This window comes from Corylus avellana, chromosome 6, assembly GCF_965113065.1.
Source record: "Corylus avellana chromosome 6, dhCorAvel1.hap1.2, whole genome shotgun sequence".
Lineage (NCBI taxonomy): Eukaryota > Viridiplantae > Streptophyta > Magnoliopsida > Fagales > Betulaceae > Corylus > Corylus avellana.
Genome location: NC_142495.1, coordinates 9,977,676 through 9,996,856, shown reverse-complemented (window position 1 = coordinate 9,996,856; position 19,181 = coordinate 9,977,676). Strand labels below are relative to the sequence as shown.

Here is a 19,181-nt window from a genome sequence, read left to right as displayed (position 1 = left end):
GTCTTATACTCTCAGCTCTGATTCTGATTTCTATTCAAAGTCTTGGGCTTTGTGCCTCTGTCTTTCATTTCTTTCTCAGATTTTGACAGGTAGCCATGACATGTAGACGAGAAAAAAGGAATTGTAAGGCCTAATTGAATTGGGCTCTCCCCTCATTTGGTACAACTTGGAACTATGACCTCTGCCTGTCTTTATACGACTCCATGGCCCACCAAACCCAAGGAGTTTTGATTTTCTAACGTCCATCCATCAATGGAAGGGATTGAACAGGATTGAAGACTAGCATCGCATGGAGGACACCAAAATTGTGCTGTGTGTTTGAGCTTTCCCATCGATTACTCCACTTTACACTGCCAATGCAACTTGTACTACCTGCTCTAAGTTGCTACTACATTTGGGTTTTTTTTCTTTTCTTTTTCCAATCATGGAAGAAACCAATAAGAAATTAAAAAAAATGATGATATGGTGCTTCGTAGTGACTTTATGTTTCCCTCATGAGTAGCTTTTTTTCTGTTGAATCAAAGGAGGCCATGTTGGTGATTATGCAATAAATCTTAATTATTTTTTATCTATATATAATTAAGGAATAAAAGTTGTTATTTACTGATTAAACTATTTGATCATATCATTTACATGCTTTCTGTAATTATTAATATTGTGCTTGTGAAATGTCCTTAGATTGCATTGAATATGATATAAAATGTGAGTAATGTGGTTATTACATAAGGTCTTTAGTCCATTAACCTTATAGTCTTAAATCTTGACTTGTTTGCAGTCGATAATATTGGAATTGGGCATTCCATTTGCGAAGACTATTACACGTCAATCTTAGTGATTTACCTTAATCAAGCGAAGTTTGAGGTTTCGGGTTGATGTGTAGGTGTTATGCACTGAATGGATCATGAGAGTTATTTTTCACAAAAATAATTTTTTACTTTTGTCATAATCCTCTCAGGTTTTAGAGTTATTGTTATAAGTTGTCATGAACGCACATAATTTTCTATGAGTATTAAAAGAATGATGACTCACGTTGTCTGTTCAGTACACGATACTACTTTGCTCCTACACCAACATGCCAACCTAAAGCCTACTTGCTTCTCCTGATAAAGACAAATCGTTGAGGTTAACATGTTATAGTTTAGATGGATATTCCAATTCATTTTACGACTACAAATAATGTTTTATATATAAGTTACAAGGGATTATAACTATGATCTTATGTGTGATAATTCTCTTACTTACACCATATTCAAATATAATGTAACTAGTGGACCTTACATGTATATAATAGGAAAATATTCAATTATATATATATATATATATATATATATATATATATATATATATATATTCTCAATGTTCAATAATAAAATCAGGGAATAAGAAATATTATTTAATTATAACTAAAGGGATAGAAATTTCTTCCAAACTAATTTGGAGTAAATTTTCTTCAACCTACTTCAATAGGCGACAAGTTTCATCTCTCACATATATTTTTTAAAATATTTTTTAGAGTCATTTATTGCTATTCTACTAACATAGGAACATAAACATTAATTTTTGAACTCTAAGATATTGAATGACACTTGTTACTTATTAAAATAGGTTGAATTTTTTTTTCTTCAAACTGATTTAGACGAAATTTCAAATTTTTGTGTCGTAACTAAAATATCATACGACCAATTAGAGGTTTGGAGTCTTTGGACACTAGTCTCAACAACGTGTCACATCTAAGATTGACACGTGGTACTATTTGTGAATGATACTTAACAAATCAAATTTATCGAGTGTTACATCTTGGGCCAAAATAATTTTCAACACTCGATCAAGCCGCCTCGTCACATGCTCTTTGCTTTCATTTCTTTCCTTTAAATTTATATTTATCTCATCATCATATAGCATGTGAGGGGAATTCCCTTTCCTTACAAATAATTTTCTTCTATGGAAAGTTCCTTAAATAAAAAAAAAAAAAAAAAGAAAACTTTTATTAAATAGAAATTTGGGAAAAATATAAAAAATCCTTTAACTAACAACTGTTTTTAAAAAAGTTCCACGAAGTTTAAAGTCTGCTACAGTAACACATCAAACTACCAAGGTCAAGGGGTGTAAACGAGCCGAGCTTGAGCGAGCTTCCCTTGTTCAGGCTTGGCTCGTTTAAATTTTATTTGAGCTTGAGTTCGAGTCGAGCTCAAGGGCGAGCCAAAAATCGAGCTCGAGCTAATAATAAGTCGAGCCGAGCCAGCTCACGAGCTGTCTCTTATATTTAATGTTTTTGTTTTTTTTTTTAAAAAAAAATTTAACTTTAAGTACTCTTAAATGGCTTAAGAAGTTAGTTTGCATATGAGTATTTGCTTAACCTGGCTAGTCGAGTATGGAGCCTGAGTCAATATAACAAGGCATTTGGTTTCAAAAAGAGAGGATATGCATCCTTTTATAGATAAGCAAACTTGGAGATTAATGTTTTCTTAACAATGTGGGACAAATTAACAGGTTGCATTTAGACTGCATTGGGACAACGCCCCTACAAAAAACTAGTTTTTCAATGTCTCTCTCTCAATCCCCCTCACCAGTCACAGCGCATCTTCCACCTGAACTCTCATTTCCCACTCTTTCACTCTCGCTCATCAAACAGGTAGTGATAGTATTTGGGTCTGTATGATTCTTCAATAGTTTATGCCTTTTGCAATCTCCCTCAATAGTTTTTGCTTGATTCTTCTTTCTTTCGTTTGGGTCTGCTCTAATTGAATCGAGGTCTTTTTAATGATTGCTCTCTCTCTCTCTCTCTCTCTCTTTGATCACGAAGGGTTTAGAATTTTTCATTCTCTAACGCTTAAATATAAATGCAATTTTAAGATTTTAATAATTATGAGATTTATAATTAATTATGTATTACTTAGTTTATATATATATATATATATATATATATATATATATATATATATATATATATATACACACACACGAGCTTATACGAGCTTGCTCACGAGCCTAGCTGAGTTGAGCTGAGCTTGCTTCGTTTAATATTCGAGCTAGGATTTGTGTTCATGAAGTGCTTCATTTAATATTCGAGTCGAGCACGAGCCGAGCCCGAGCTTGCTCGCGAGACACTTCGCTCACTTAACAGCCCTAGGTGTGTTTAGTTCAAATCATCCATCACCTCTTGTGTGGACATGCAAAAAAAAAAAAAAAAAAAAAAACTACCAAGGTGTGCCTAAAATGCCACTTTTTTATTATTATTATATTCCTATAATACATTTATTCTCTCAAAAACTAAAATAAAAAACTAAAATAAACTATTTTTTAAACAAAAAAAGAAAAGAAAAGAAAAACCCAGATAAAAAAAATAAAAGATTTTTGGGATAAATAAAAAATTAGTCACTATAGTTAGCTTAAATTACAAATCACTCTATATAGTATGAAAGTGAATTCAAATGTCCGTGGGATATGCCAAAAAATAATTTAGTCCCTGGAGTCAAATTCTGTTAAAACATTTGACAAATTCTATTAGATTTCACGTCAACGTCAATAAAATGGCAACATGTGTCACTCTTAATAAAAAAATATAAATATATCAAACTTAATTTTTTTTTTTCAAAAAAAACAAAAAAAAAGAAAAAAAAAAGAGAAGGGGTGGCTAGTGGAGTCGTGGGCCACTCCTTTCCCCTTTTATATATATATATATATATATATATATATATATATATATATATATATATATTGTTTTTTTATTTTGGTTTAAAAAAAGAAGAAGAAGGGTATTATAAGAATATAATTAAAACAAAGTAAAATTTTTGACACATTTTGATAGTTTGACGTCACTTTAACACATTTTAAACTTTATGGGAATTTTTTCGCGCAGGGGGTTTATATATTTTCCTAGAAATTTATTTAAATAGTGAATAAGTATACAAAAATTAAAGAGAATTGTGGTTACAAAGGAATGTGGTGATTCATGGGGGAAGTCTTAGCTCTGCCTCTCCTACCCTAACTGTGTGTAAGGCTTCTGACTCCCTAGCGGCCTTTCGTAGTGCCAACTCCCTTCAACAAAAACAGCAACAGTGAAGAATGAAAATGATCTAAAGATGGCACGACCCTTCAAGGATGCGGCTGTGAATATTAGTAATAGGAGAGATTGTCAGGGCGATGCCTTGGCTACTTTGTTTGCCTCAAGGGACTACATCATTGATCTTGTCATTGTAGAAGCCACAACGTACAATTTTGAAGGCCACCATCTTTTGTAGGGAGTTAGGACACCAGCGTGTAGAACTTGAAGGTGACGCTCTTCAGGTGGTAGAGGCTCTGCGGAGAGGATAGTAGTTTAAGTAAATATGGGCACTTGGTTGAAAGAAGCTCCCGGGATCTTAAGTAGTCTCCAACAATGGAAGGTTACCTTGTAATAAGAAATTAAAACTTCTACTGAAGTACTAGAAGCTTTTAATTGTAAAACATTTACTACATGTCTCTTAGAATTTTTTTTTTATATATGCGGACAAGAAAACGGAAAAGAGAGAATAGAGATTCGAACTAATAACCTTGTTTCATAAGACGTGGTCTCTTAGAATATTAAGGTTGAATACTAATCACCTAAGTCCTTTAATTGCCTTGAAAGTATGTTGAATATACCACCATTAAAACATTAAAGGATATGGCTCTGACTCTGGTTCTTTCTCTTTGGGCTCTGGTTCCAGCATTAAAACATGTCTATATTAGGGTTTTACTCCCAACTGAAGGGAGCTTCAGAATTTCCAGCCAGCATGCATGCACTTGTTTTTGAGCACATTGGTCCAACTATATATGGAGTGATTTTCCAGGGCCTTTACCTATGGTTTTAGGGCTTTGAAGGATCTTTATAATGGGCCAAAACAACCTGGGCTTTAATGGCCCTAAACTTCCAGATCTAGCGGGCCATGATCTCTTGCTGCCCAAAACTGGTTTTCTAAAAGTTCAAGATTTTATTTTTTTATAATTTTTCAAATGGCCAAAGGAGTGCTACGGCCACCCTAATTTTTTTAAAAAAATTTAATTAAATATAACTTTTAATGTTTTTAATTTTAAAAAATAATATTTTTTAATTAATTAATTATATGAACACGTGTCAAACCGTAATTGGTGCTGACGTGACGTTTTATCAAATTTTGGACGAAATTTTGACGGAAGGATCATCTCCGTTTTTAGGCAAATTAGAGGGATTTTCTGTGATAAAAGTAAACCCTAAGAGTCAAAAAATAAAGAAGTTAAACAAAATGGGTGAATAAAGTATTTAACCCTTATATTAATAGAAAATAAACAATCGGGTTCTCTTTTTTCTTTGGGAATAAAAAAAAATAGATAAAGAGATAATATTTTAAATTGAAAAGTGAAAGTGAATAGTTAAAATACTAAGTCCGATATTGGTGCTTTGAAAAAGTTTGTAGTAAATAGTTAAAATACTACCTTGGCTCGGATCGATCCTGTCAAGAGGAGATTGATCCTGCCCTAGCTAGGATCGATCATGGCCTAGCTAAGATCGCTCCTGCCTTGGCAGGGATCAATTCTACTAGTGCATTGGTGCTTTCCACCGGCCGTTCTAAGCTCTCAAACATGCATCCAACCAATTCCAAACATCCTTAGGGTTCCTATGATGTCCAAAAACGTTCGATAACATCTTTAGGTGTCAAGGTTACGCTCTTTATATGAGAACCATCCAGACCTTGATTTACCTTAACAATCAAAGAGTAAAATTAGTGTGTTAAACCGTAAATCAATCCTACGAGGTTAGGTTTTTTACCAAATAGGTTTTAATATGTTTAAGGAGGCTTAAGTATGTGGCTTAGAATCAAGTTTCTAAGGTTTTAAGCCCTCAAAATCGACTCGATCGACAAGGCACGAAAGACCTTGCCTCGAGTACTCACTGGACACGACATGGAAAGACCAACTCATTGGACAAGGCATGAAAAGACCTCGATCGCCACGGGTACTCAACCGACTAGGCACCCAAGACCTTAATTGCCTCAAAGTACCACTCAAGAAGGCCAAAAGTGGTTGATGATTGTGTGGCACTCTGAAGAAGCTAGGCTACGAAATGCCCTAATCAAAGGTCATCACATGAGGACTCTTGGCTAATTTCAAAGGAAGATCACATTCCTAAAAGAATATCCCACAATAAATATGTCTAAAGCCCAAGTCCCATTTTACATAAAGCCCACTCAAACATCCCACCATACGAAAACTATCACACATCTCTAAGCCTGTCGCGTGACAAGCATAAGGGGCCGTTCTCATGGAGCCTCTCACATTCCATTCCGTTTTCTTTTAAGAGCCATTTCCTAACTTAAGCATTGAAAGCTCCCCCTCTCCCGTTCTCCAAGATCGACAGTTTCTGGTCATTTTCCCTCTTTAGCATGAGACACATCCCTATGTGGCCATCAGAAAAATATGCTTCAGCGTGAACAAAGTGTCTCGAGGGGTTTAAGATCCGTGACCCATAATTACTCATTTGGTGAAAACAAAAGTTTTGAACGACTGAATAGATCCCTTCTTTGTAAACGTGTATATATATAAATATAAATATTTATTAACTTTTTGGTTTTCTTGTTTGACATTATTGATCAGACTAAGGTGTCGTAGAATGTTGTCCTTTAATAATGTTAAATACTCTACTTTACTGTTTTCCTATACCCTGCATGTGATCTTTCTATCATTCAGTGTCTGAATTTGGTATCCAACCTATAAATAACTACTCTACCGTGGAATGACACCTCATCACGGTCAATTGACTGAACAATAGTTGGTGATTAGTAAGTACATCCAACGGTTCAAACAGCAAGAACACTTGCATAGAGATGAGTGGCATATATAGATTTATTCCAATGTACCATGTCATTCCAAACATTAAGTATCTCAAGAGATGCAAACCAAGGAATATAACCCTGCAGAATGTATTCTGTTTTTGTGTATAAATTACTTCCTCGTAAAACATTGAGCCACCTAACCTTCCTTAAATTAATATTTACTTCAAACCTAATTTCCACTTTTGTTAAACTTTTCTTCTTGTCTGATTTCATCAAGAAAACACATGGCTTATTTAAGCAAATAAAAGATTGCATTAGAATAACGCAAATGGAAATATTATTTGCACAAGTAGTACTAGCTAGTAGCATGCATACATATACTTTAAAGTAATTGATGGCCCATCTCAAACAACCTTTGGGATTTTGATTTACTAATTAAGGTTAACAATATATTGAGGGTATCGTATAATTTGTAGAAGAGGGTTAAGTTATAGTTATATATAGGGTCTACAATAGATTGAAGACCAACCAATTAAATTCACTCTTCATGCACTCACAGTAAGGCTCTCTCCTTTCTGTGGCTCTGAAAAGTAATCATCTTTTCAGGATAAAACTGTTACTTGCATCCAAATATATATATTGTATGGATCTCCTTGTCTATCTTTTAGCCTGCTCTTTAATTTATCACCAAACCTTTTAGTATCAATCTGCATGCCTTCAGTAAAATATTTTGCACATGCAAAAGGGGAATTGTACAGATTAAAATTATTCATGTTACCAACCACAGCCACTAGATGACAAACCTATCCTACCCTGGGGATCTGATAACTTTTACCACAGCCATCTGATCTGTTTATCTTTCCCCATTAATTATAATGCTTTTCTCACCTTTTCTTTTTTCTCTTAAAAGCAGCTATGTGCGCACTTGGTATATTAAACCCCCCCTCTTTTTTTTTTTTTCTTTAGCAGCCTTTTTAGTATGCATTTAGCATGTAAAAACTTTATAGCACTCTTATTGCTCAATCATCAAGTCCATGATCAGAGTCACTTTTTCTTTATGCACTGCCAAGATCATGTCTCATTTTCACAGATATATAAGCGGTAGTTGAGGTTTTTCCTCCTCCACCAACAAAGGTAGATGATAGAAAGAACCAAAACAGCACTCCATATATATATATATGTAACAAAGATCCCCAAGCTTGACAAAATCTCTTCTCTCTCTCTCTCTCTCTCTCTCTCTCTCTCTCTCTCTTACACAAACATAAAAGCTTATAAGCTAGGGATCCCATGAGAGATAGGTCTATTAAACGAGAAGTGAAGCCAATGGAAGCCATGAAGAAGGAATTAGTCAACAAGGGAGCATGGACAGCAGAGGAAGATCAAAAACTGGCCGAGGTCATTGCAATCCATGGTGCTAAAAGGTGGAAGATGGTTGCAGCTAAAGCAGGTCTTTGCTCAATATTTCACCAACCGGATTCTTAACTCTTTGACTTCACTATATTTGATAAATAAAAAAGAAAAAATTCCTAAATTTGATCAAAGGCTTAACAGGTCTGTGCTTATTGCAGGTCTTAATCGCTGCGGCAAGAGTTGCAGGCTAAGATGGTTGAATTACCTAAGACCCAACATCAAGAGAGGAAACATATCAGACCAAGAAGAGGATTTGATTCTTAGGCTTCATAAACTACTTGGGAACAGGTTAGATTATTATTATTACTACTTTATAACTGGGGTATCCGGGGTTTCGCCCCGACTACATCGGGTTAAGTTCGAGCTTTCATCCGCAAGTGTGACTCTAAAACAGAGTCGAACCTTAGACCTGACGCGTCATTAGGCACTCAAGGGTTGCCCTGGAGATTAACCTAGATATTAATATTGCTCTAACTTTGACTGTTGAAATATGATCAAGTTTTCATAGGTTTTTTTTTTTTTTTTTTAATTTCACTTAGGTGGTCTTTGATTGCCGGAAGGTTACCCGGTCGAACAGATAATGAGATAAAGAACTACTGGAATTCTCATTTGAGCAAGAAAATAAAGCACAAGGAGAAACAGAGTGGAGTTGCAACAAGAGAAGGCTGCTGTAATGGTCAGCAAAATAGGGTGGAAGAGAAAGTAAATGTAGAAATGAGAGAAGAGGAGAACACATCCAAAGGAGCTGAAGACTCAGAAATCAACTTTGATGTAGATGGGTTCTTTGATTTCTCCAATGAGAGTCCTCTGAATTTTGAGTGGGTCACCAAATTCCTTGAAATGGATCAAGGCTGGAGTGACATTTTTTAAACTGTATAAACTTTTGTTTTTGCCTTTTAGATGTTCATGAATTTGGTGGGGTTCATGTTGAAGAAAATCAGCACTTTGGTAGTCTGAAACTGTAAGTCACTGCCAGCTATTGGTCCTAAAATTTTTTGAAGTTAAATTTCTTTTATTCTACATTAATCATTGAATACCAACCTCGCCAAAGAAAGAAAGAGAAAAGAGAAAAGAGAAAATAATGTAGAAAAGAAAATTGGTATACCAAAGGCATATATGAATGTGTGCACTAAACTGCAGACTTTGGCATTTAGTTCTTGATTAGCAAGATAGATTCTTTGGTGATAGAAACGATGGTATAAACATAACAAAGAATTATGACAAAAGTGGGAAAGGATTTGTCCACTTTATTGTGGACATGGGTTAGAGTTTAATGGTATGATGAGACAAAAGGTCATGTGTGGCTTATAAAGTTCCTCATCTGCAAACAGATTCTTCCTTTTTTTCCTTTTTTTTTCTTGAAATGAAGTTAATATTTAACACTTACTATATTCTTACTAGGAAAAGTCGACCCAAGTCAAGGATAAAACCACGCATGATACATGCAAACTCATCTTTAGAGACAAACAGCAGAAAGCATTTGTACCTTTTTTCGTCTTTGCTGAAAAGAAAGCATTTATACCAACTAAGACAATTTATGTCATTTTAAGAGATAAAACAAACTACTCTCACCAGCAGCTGATTATAATTACTACATTATACCTTGCGAGGGCATGTGGGATATGTAAGGTTAAGCTTTCTAACTTTTATGTCTATATATTGCCAAAAGAGCTGGGACAAAGAGTTTATTCATAAAAAAATAAAAAAATAAAAAATAAAAAATAAAAAAAGAGCTGGGACTTTTGTGACTGAACTTTTCTGAACACTCTTTTGTTAAATTGTATTTGTTTATCCATTTGAAGCTTACTAAGTCACTGTTTATTTAGACAAAAAATATTTTTTAGAAAACATTTTTTTTTTCTTTCTATTTTTCAGTATTTGATATGACAAAAAATTGTGTGAAAATCAAAAATATTTTCGGTTAACTAGAAAAACCTTTTTTAATTCCCATAAATGGTTTCCTTTTTTTAAAACCTAAACAATTTTTTGAGTTTAAACTTCTTGCACTCTTTCTCACTTTATTCTCCACCAACATCAGGGTTTGCCGAAGTCCGTCACACGCTACAGCCAGAGGTCACTGAAATCCGTCATCGTACTTCATAGGCTACTGTCGCCTACGGCCGTAGTAAGGCGTCGGCCACCGCCATCAGAGGTTGTCAAAATCCGCTACCAAAGTTTTTCGGAAGTCATCAACTGTTTCGGCCGCCGTTGAAGGTCACTGATGTACATTCTTCTCTAAAATAATTTTGTTATAAATACTTTACATCGAAACAAATATTAATTGCCAAATAAACAAGTCATTTTCTTCGGTCTTTCCATGAAAACAAATATCCAAACTAGAAATTACCCCTCTATGAAAATTTCACAATTATGCTCATATCATATTTAACGTTACTAGCAATTGTTTTGATATGGACAAATCTCATCCTTTCTGACCTACTGCAAAATTTAAAAAGGAGGGGGGGGGGGGGGGTCCTACGTGCAAACAGTAGCTTTAATGCTACCCATAATAGGTGGGGCTTCGTTGTTTTCTTGCTTTCAATTATTAATATCTCCAAGCTGTGGTCTCTCAGACTCTTCAACAGTTCTGATCAATGCACATATGTATCATGCACATGAAATATATTCATATATATCTCTGAAAATCTGCAGTGATACACCATGCAATTAAGTTTGTAAGTTTGTGTTTCTGAGAATCTGCAATCATTTGTTTGCTTCCTACAGACTACAGTGATGTTATAGCTGCAAATCCATGCCACACATAGTAAATTCTATGGTGATCCTCATTGAATCAGAGTCAACTTTTGAGCTACAAATGCTTTGTGACCTCTGCAAGGTACCTGTTGCACTGTGGGTCCTTCCTGACATATGCTAATAAAGAAGAATAATTGTCAAGTTTTTACATGACCTCTGGTAATTAATCTGGCCTGCGTTCTTATATATATATATATTCGTTGTTACAAATAAAATCATTTAATGCCATTTTGTCTATTCTGTCACTTTATTCCTTGTGAGAATGAACGTACCACTAAAGTGAAACCTACGCAAATAGCTTACTGATCGAAAAAGTCCAAGCTAGCCCTTCTCATCTCTGCACCCAACATCTGACTTCCGTCACATGTGCAACAGCTATACACACTTTTTTTTTTTTTTTTTTGGTTTCACCTACGCAGTACTTTTACTATGCTCCACTTTGCATGTCAGCGGCAATCTAAGCGTAGAGGTCCAGTTAAGATCTATCAAACTAATTTCTGCTTTAATTCTCCGTACCACACAGAGCATTGGACATTGAGTCCCCGGATAGTTGGCCCCAAGAAGTAACATTTAACAAGTTCGAATTCGAGACCTTAAGCATTCACCACTAGGCCAACCCCTGAAAGTTTGGTATACATACATATTTAACAAATGGGTTTTTATAATTAAACATAGTAACATGTTTATTGTTAAAATATTAATTAAATTTATTATTATTTATTAATTATTTAAGCTTTTAAAATAACTTGTTATTTAATATTACATAAGACGTCTTAGACTTCGAATCTGACTTTTTTACTGCCCATTTAGATTTTAGTTGATTAAATATTCAGCATATTACTTTTGGAGTGATTTAACGTTTAGATTTAAAGTAGCAACTAAACCCCTGAGATGTTATAATTAAACATATAAAACACATGGAATGTTAAATTTATGAACTGAAAGAGATGATTGGCTAAAACATTTCAATTCTCTAGAAGGCTAAGATGGATACAGTACAAGAAGAAAGGACGAAAAAGAAAAAAAGTTATATTTTTATGTTATTGCACAAGCAAGTTGAAATCTCCTGTATCCTATTCCATGTAAGAGCCAGGCAGCTGCCAGCAAATCCTATTCTTCCATATGCTAGAGTTAGAAAACCACGGATTGAGATCCCCTATAATTAAGGATTCCTGAAATTCTCCGTATCCCCTAGAATAGGATAGAGGTCTTTGAAAGGGGCCTTAATGGGCTCTCTACTCGAGTAAGGGCCTACACACTGTTTTTTAGAACAGAGACGGTAAAACCAAAAAGTAAAAGCTCTAAAGGCGAGTTACTGAGTTGCTTTCTTTAAAAAATTATTATTTTTTCACAAATTCTAATGAATTGGTATGTGCTAAGTGTCGAATTTTGCACATTCAAGCCTCTTAATTTATGTATGTTAATTCTTTATCATTGTTATCTATTTGATTTTGTGTTATTTTAATGTTTTTATGTTCTAAATGAAGATACAAGAAATTGCATTGATTTGGGCTTAAAACACATCATAAGAAGCGACTGAAGCAAGAGGGATCGAGCGCCTCTTCCCTTAGGCTCGAGCACATTTTCACAAGGCTCGAGCGCACACACACCAAACTGCTGGGCAGAAACACAGAATTGTTATGAAAATAAGCATAGGTCTTCTAATTCGACTAGGGGACGGAAATCCAGGGTTTCTTGGACTCCAAGGGCTCTTAGGGTTTATTTTAAACCCTGTAAATAGGCAGCAAACTTGAAGAGAGTGGGTGCTCAGTTTTAGAGAGAGATTTCACATAAAGATCTTCTTGGAGGCTTGAAGAGTTGAAAAGAAGATGAACATGGCAGAAGGTCATCCCAGCACCACCATGAGCAACTAATTCAGTAATAAGGTGTTGATATAGCCCTTTCCAAGTAACAATAATTTGATTGTATTTTAATTTAGGGTGTATAACTGTGAGAATTGATATTTAATATTTATATTAAATCATTATGAAATTCTTCTCTTGTCTTAGAAAGCTTTTTATCTTGATTGAACTCAATCCTTCGTATTTTATATGATTATATGAATGATTATTATACAATAGTTTTAATTGACACATGATCAAGAGGGTTTGATAGGCTATACCTAGGGAAGAATAATTATTCTACACCATAATTTAGTATAATTTAGGTAGACGATTCGTACGACCCAAAGATGAGTTATACTTATTCCTTGATTGTATGTAACTCATTAAAATATTTGATAGTTCATACTTAGAGAAGACGGATCGTACCACATCTAGAGGTTAAGCAGACAGTTCGTGCCGACCGAAGATGGATTATACTTATTTCTTAATAATTGTATTTTCTTGACTACTCGAGTGACATGAGTCTTATCATTCTATGCATAAAGCATTTCCAAACCACAAAGTAGATATATATACACTAATTTTGAAAATTCTTTAACATCCTCACAATTTCCCCTACCTTTTGCACTTCGAAGAGGAAATTGTAGGGAACCCCAATTTAGGAGACCATTGCCTAGGATACATTTCATGGGACAAGTGCCACGTTCTGTAAAAAAAAGCTATTATTGCAAAAATCAATGAATACAACCATCATTAAGACAAAGAATTCATGGAAAAGTCATTAAAAGATCATATACATACGATTTATTCATCGAAAATAAGTTTGCAAGATTACATGCTACATGCATCTAAATGATGTCCAAATAAAATACCTTCTATCAATTGTCCACTGCCACTGCCACTGCCACTTTTCTTAGAACAATTATAACCAAGTTTCTTGGCTGGAAACTATATTGTCTCCCACATATGTCATAATAGCCCAATCTAAACTATAATTAATAAATCCTTAATTAGGACTTTATGATTAATAAGGACTAAGGTTTGGCACGGAAATAAGAAAAAATGGGTTTGATTTGACACTTTGGCTATTTTTTGGGTCTGAGTGTTGTTCACGCTCAAGAGGTGATCGATCACGCCAGGGTGATCGTTCATCCCAACAGTAGTAATCTATCACCAAGTGCCAAAAACCCTAGTGATCGATCACCCTTCTTTTAGTGATTGAAAGATGTTAGCAGTTTGCAATGTGAATGCGTCCAAGACTTGCAAACATGGTGATTAGGCTATATAAACACCCTTAGGCCAAGCCTAGTGATCTTTTGGTCGGCTAGGGCTTCCAGAGTGCTCAAAAGAGAGAGAGAGAGAGAGAGAGCGAAAGAGGAGAAGAAATGAGGTGACTATGTGGTGGTTTTTGGAAGATCAAAGGCCCACGAGGATTAATCCTTGCTCTAACCTTGTAATCTCTTGTTATTTACTATCTTTCCCATAGTTAGTTGTTATTTACAAGCTTTAAGCATAACTTAAATCATGCTCATTTTAAGTGTTTTAAACATGATTTAAGAAGAAAGGTTCAGCTTTTTAAAGAAAGACCCTAGCTTTAGCTTGTTGGTTGTTTTAATTAGACTAAATAGATTTCAATTAAGTGTAGGCTTTGTAAGAGGTGGAGAAGGACTACCCACCGGATGTTTTGAGTAGTTGTTAATGGTGGGTTTATAAAGTTGTTTAACTTGGTAGTTTCAATGCATAAAGGTTATGACTTTAGGTGTTTTAAGGTGTTAGGAGAGTTAAAAGGGTGACATTTTTTAGTCTTAGAGCCTCTAGAATACTCAATAGAGCTAAAAATAAGTTTTTCCAGAGGTTAAATACAATGAACAATGTCCTTATTGATCATTGTTCATCATATTTGTCCATGGAATGAGCATTGATGATAGGTTTTGGCTATTTTGGCTACTTTCTCTCCTTGACCAGAAAGTGGATTTTGGCTATTTTTAGGGTTAATGATAGGTTTTTAGCGTAGTAGACCCTTCTAACATTCAAATATTTTACAGACGACAGAGCTGGTGAGTTCGAGTGAGTTTACCAAGAAGACCCCTTACGACCAAGGTGAGTAAAATTCACGTGTCAACGATTTACCGAGACTTTTGCATGTATAATTTTATAGTTATACTAACATGAAGCTTATTATAAATGTTGTAAAGTCTACCTTTTATGCAAATGAAATATTAGGAAAAATGAATGATCGATTGATTGTGTGAGTTTTTGAAAATTCATGCATGGATAAGAAATGGTAAATATTTTTACATGATATGGCTATCATTGGAAAACATGTATAGAGTGTAGAGCATGTGCATATTAAGATATGGGCTTGACCCTATAATCCACATTTATTTTGATGTTAATTACCTTGGATTCAATGGTAAGAAGTGACTGATGCAATCATGTATGAATAATGGTCATGTACGCCCTACAACACTGCTAGTTGTATGAATCACCCAAGGTTAGGGCATTGTACCTTGTCGAGACACTAGTGTTGTACTATATGTTCAACAGGACACAAACCTCACCATAAGACGGTTATGGGTACAATGGAAACTTTAGAATAAAAATCCATTTTTTTAGTGACCATAGGATAGTTATGACTTGAATACATGTAATGTCATATATTAGTATTATAATGCATCAACATGATTTTCTGCCTTGTTTATCTAACAAGATCCATATTACATGATGTCGCATGTAATTTATCTTATTTCCATAAAAGATTGAATTAACTACATAAATGACATGTTTCCCGTGTGCAAATCACTAAGTTGTGACTTACGATTTATCTTTTTCACTTGTAAAACATTTTTTCTTCTCTTTTTTTATTTTTTACAATCGATCAGTTTATAGAAGATGGTGAAGCAGTTGACCTTGGATGACCTTAATAGGTTAGTTTTTGATATTGTCCTCGAGTTGATGGCTATTGTGGAGCCCGGTGGTTGAGAGACGGGCAGGCGCCCTTAGGGTTTTTGTATATATGATACCTGTCATACTGTCTTCCTTGAGGACTTCTCTTGATGAACTTTCAATTATTTCCCTCTTTATTTTTTAGGATAAATAGAAAATTGGTTCTTATGGTTGGCCTAAATTACAAATCATTCCATGTGGAATAAAAAATAATTTATAGGTACATGTAGTTTATCTAAATTATAAATCACTCCATGTGGTATATAAAATAATTTAGGGTTAAATAGCTTAGTCACCCTTGGGGTTTCACAACTTTATTTTTTGACCCCTAGGGTTTACTTTTGATCACATGAAGTCCCTGCGGTTTGCCTAAAGACTAAGATGGTCATTCCATCCATCTGCCGTTAGTAGACTTAACGGAAATCCACGCCACTGACTTGGGGACCAATTACATTTTGACATGTGTCCTTCCACCAAATATGACTGGATGATTAATTTTCCACGTAATAAAATTTTATTGAAAATCAAAATACATTTATTTTATTTTATTGTACAATCTGTCGTGAAAATCCCCAAACCCATCCAACCATCCCCATCTCCGGCGAAACCCCAAACCCATTATTAATTTGCCACAAGTCAGGGTATGCAAATGGGCTCTCCAAAAAAAAAAGGCTCCGGGTACCAGATCGGGCCGCTCTGTCAATGTTTGGTTTGGTGGGTTCATCAGATCGTGGGTTCTTCGGCTTGGAGAAGATCGGTGGGTTGGCCAAAGAGTGGGTTGGTTGGATTGGGGAAGAACAGTGGGTTAGGGAAGAAGGCTAGTGGCTAGAGATTCACGTAAAATTGGAATGGGCATTGGGGTATAGGGCTTAGGGTTTGAACGGAGAAGGGGAAGCATTGTCGTTGGAGAAACGGAAAGCATCGTCGCCAGAGAGCGTGGGTTGGTCGTGGCCGGAGGTTGGGGAAGGTGGCGAGGATGCTTGGTTTGGAGTTTCACCGGAGATGGGGTTGGTTGAATGGGTTTGGGGATTTTCACAATAGATTGTACAATAAAATAAAATAAATGTATTTTGATTTTCAATAAAATTTTATTACGTGACAAATTAATAATCCAGTCATATTTGGTGGACGGACATGTGTCAAAATGTAATTGGTCCCCAAGTCAGTGACGTGGATTTCCGTTAAGTCTACTAATGGCAGATGGATGGAAGGACCATCTCGGTCTTTAGGCAAACCACAGGAACCTCCTGTGATCAAAAGTAAATCGTATGGATCAAAAAATAAAATTGTGAAACTCCAAGGGCGAATAAGGTATTTAACCTAATAATTTATAGTTCATTAGGATAGACCAAAATAATAGTTTACTCCTTAAAATCAATTTCCATGCTTTAAAGACAAATAACAGTTGTATAAAAAAAGTAACCCAATTTTCTCAAACTTAATTTGAAGGAAAACTTTATCACAATTTATTAACTTGAATGTTGTTTTTATTTATTTTTCAATGGTTAGAAGATGTGACTGTCAAATTCTCACAAAATACTCCCAAATCGTTGCGAGGAAGATGAAAATGAGAGAGCACGTACAGAGTAAAATTTTGGGGATAAAAGAGATTAGGTTGATTTACTGAGCAGTATGACTTGGAGTGATGGTTGATGTGTAATCTTAGCTGGTGTCCTAAAATGATGTGAAAAATCCTAGTTGTCATTTTTTAAAGTCATAAATTAATAATAACATGTGTCACGTTTTTTCTGGGTATGACGTGATAAAGTAACAGATTTTGTTAAATTACTTAACGAAAATTGATTTTAGGAAGTAAACTGTTATTTTGGCTTACCATGAGAACCTATAAATTATTTTTTATACCAGAGAAATTGATTTGTAATTTAGGTCAACTACAAGGACCTATAAATTATTTTTTATACCACAGACAGTGATTTGTGTAATTTAAGCCAAGCACATGAACCAATTTTGTATTTATCTCTAATTTTTTAATCCTAACTATCAAGCTTGATATGTGTGTTATTTGAGATCTAGATTTGGCGACCTATCCTTGATAGAGATACTTGATGTATTATTTTTAAGATGAATAATGCTAGATATTATATTTTTATCTTACAATTGTTCAATAACGTTGACATGACACTCCATATCAACCACAACATCTTTTTTAATTATTTAGGGCAAAATGCACATTACCCACCTCCCCCGGAAGTTTAACCATATTTTCAATTTAAACCACAATGTTTAATTGTTGCAATGTATCCTCGCAAAGTTATAAAATTTTGCAATTTGAGCAATCTATTACTCAATTCCGTATTCTCAGACAAAAAATCAAACACGTGCCACGCACGCAAGGATTTTTCTCTCAATCTTCCCAGATTGCCCCTAATGTAACCAAATGGGGGTGGCCCGAACCACCCCCTTGGCCTTATTGGGGGGGGGGGGGGCACCCCCATTTGTCCTATTGGTAGTGGCCGAACCACCCCTATGGCCCGTGGGGTGGATCACCACCCCCTTTGGCCATTTGGGGGTGACAATGGGTTTAAGGGTGATTTCGACTATCCCCATTTGGCCCCCAAGCACCCCTAAATGGACAAAGGGAAGTTTTTTTTTTGTTTTTTTTTAATAATGAGGGGCAGTTTGGAAAGATTTGGAAAAAAATCCTCACATGTTTGACCTTCCGTCTGAGAAGATAGAATTGAGTAACGAATTGTAAAATCTTGTGACTTTGTGAAGGTACATTGCAAATTTTTAAATATTGGGATTCAAATTAAAAATATGGTCAAACTTCGGAAGGGAGTGAGTAAAGTGCATTTTCCCCTATTATTTAACTAGGATTAATCAAATAGCTAGTTGAAAGTGCCACACCAGCCTTGTAAGATGAATATTAAATATAATTATAATATCTACCATTTCTCTTCTAAAATAATATGTTATGATACTTTAGTAGCTTGCTCTAATCATTATTTTATGTGACATTAGTTGAGTGGCTAATCTTCTTTTATGTTGAAAAAGAGTTGTATCTTCCATTACATTAAAGAATATTACTCTCTAACAAGGGATCTTTGTAACTCTTCGAGTTATTTACTCGTTAAACAAGCTCGAAGATGTTTACTCTAACACTCCACCTAACGTGTAAAAATTAGCAGGATTGCAACGACCAATTCTGCCACTCAACCCAATTAGCAGAGGAATTCATGGTTTAGAGTGAATGATGCAAAATTCATTGAACATGGCGAATGACAGCGCTGAAATGCAATAACTTGGAGACATTTTGTACTGATATCCATAATACTGATTTACCAAACAAGGATGGTGAGTCAAATCTTTTGCTATCATTACAACATTTTTCTCCACAATGAAAAACACATTGGATGGAACAAAAGTCTCAAAAAGATGGGTGGCATGGGCCGACAGCTTTAAGATTCCAAAAGACAAATGGAGGTAAAAGTTGGCA

General features: G+C 34.9%; 1 protein-coding gene across 1 annotated transcript; it reads left to right on the top strand.

The window, feature by feature from the left end:
- Window positions 1-7,889: 7,889 nt before the first annotated feature.
- On the top strand, window positions 7,890-9,151 carry LOC132188282 (transcription factor MYB114). Its single transcript, XM_059602703.2, has 3 exons — window positions 7,890-8,217; window positions 8,339-8,468; window positions 8,720-9,151. The coding sequence occupies exons 1-3, from the start codon at window positions 8,058-8,060 to the stop codon at window positions 9,048-9,050; spliced, it is 621 nt and encodes a 206-aa protein (XP_059458686.1). The 5' UTR covers window positions 7,890-8,057; the 3' UTR covers window positions 9,051-9,151.
- The last annotated feature ends 10,030 nt before the right edge of the window (window positions 9,152-19,181 follow it).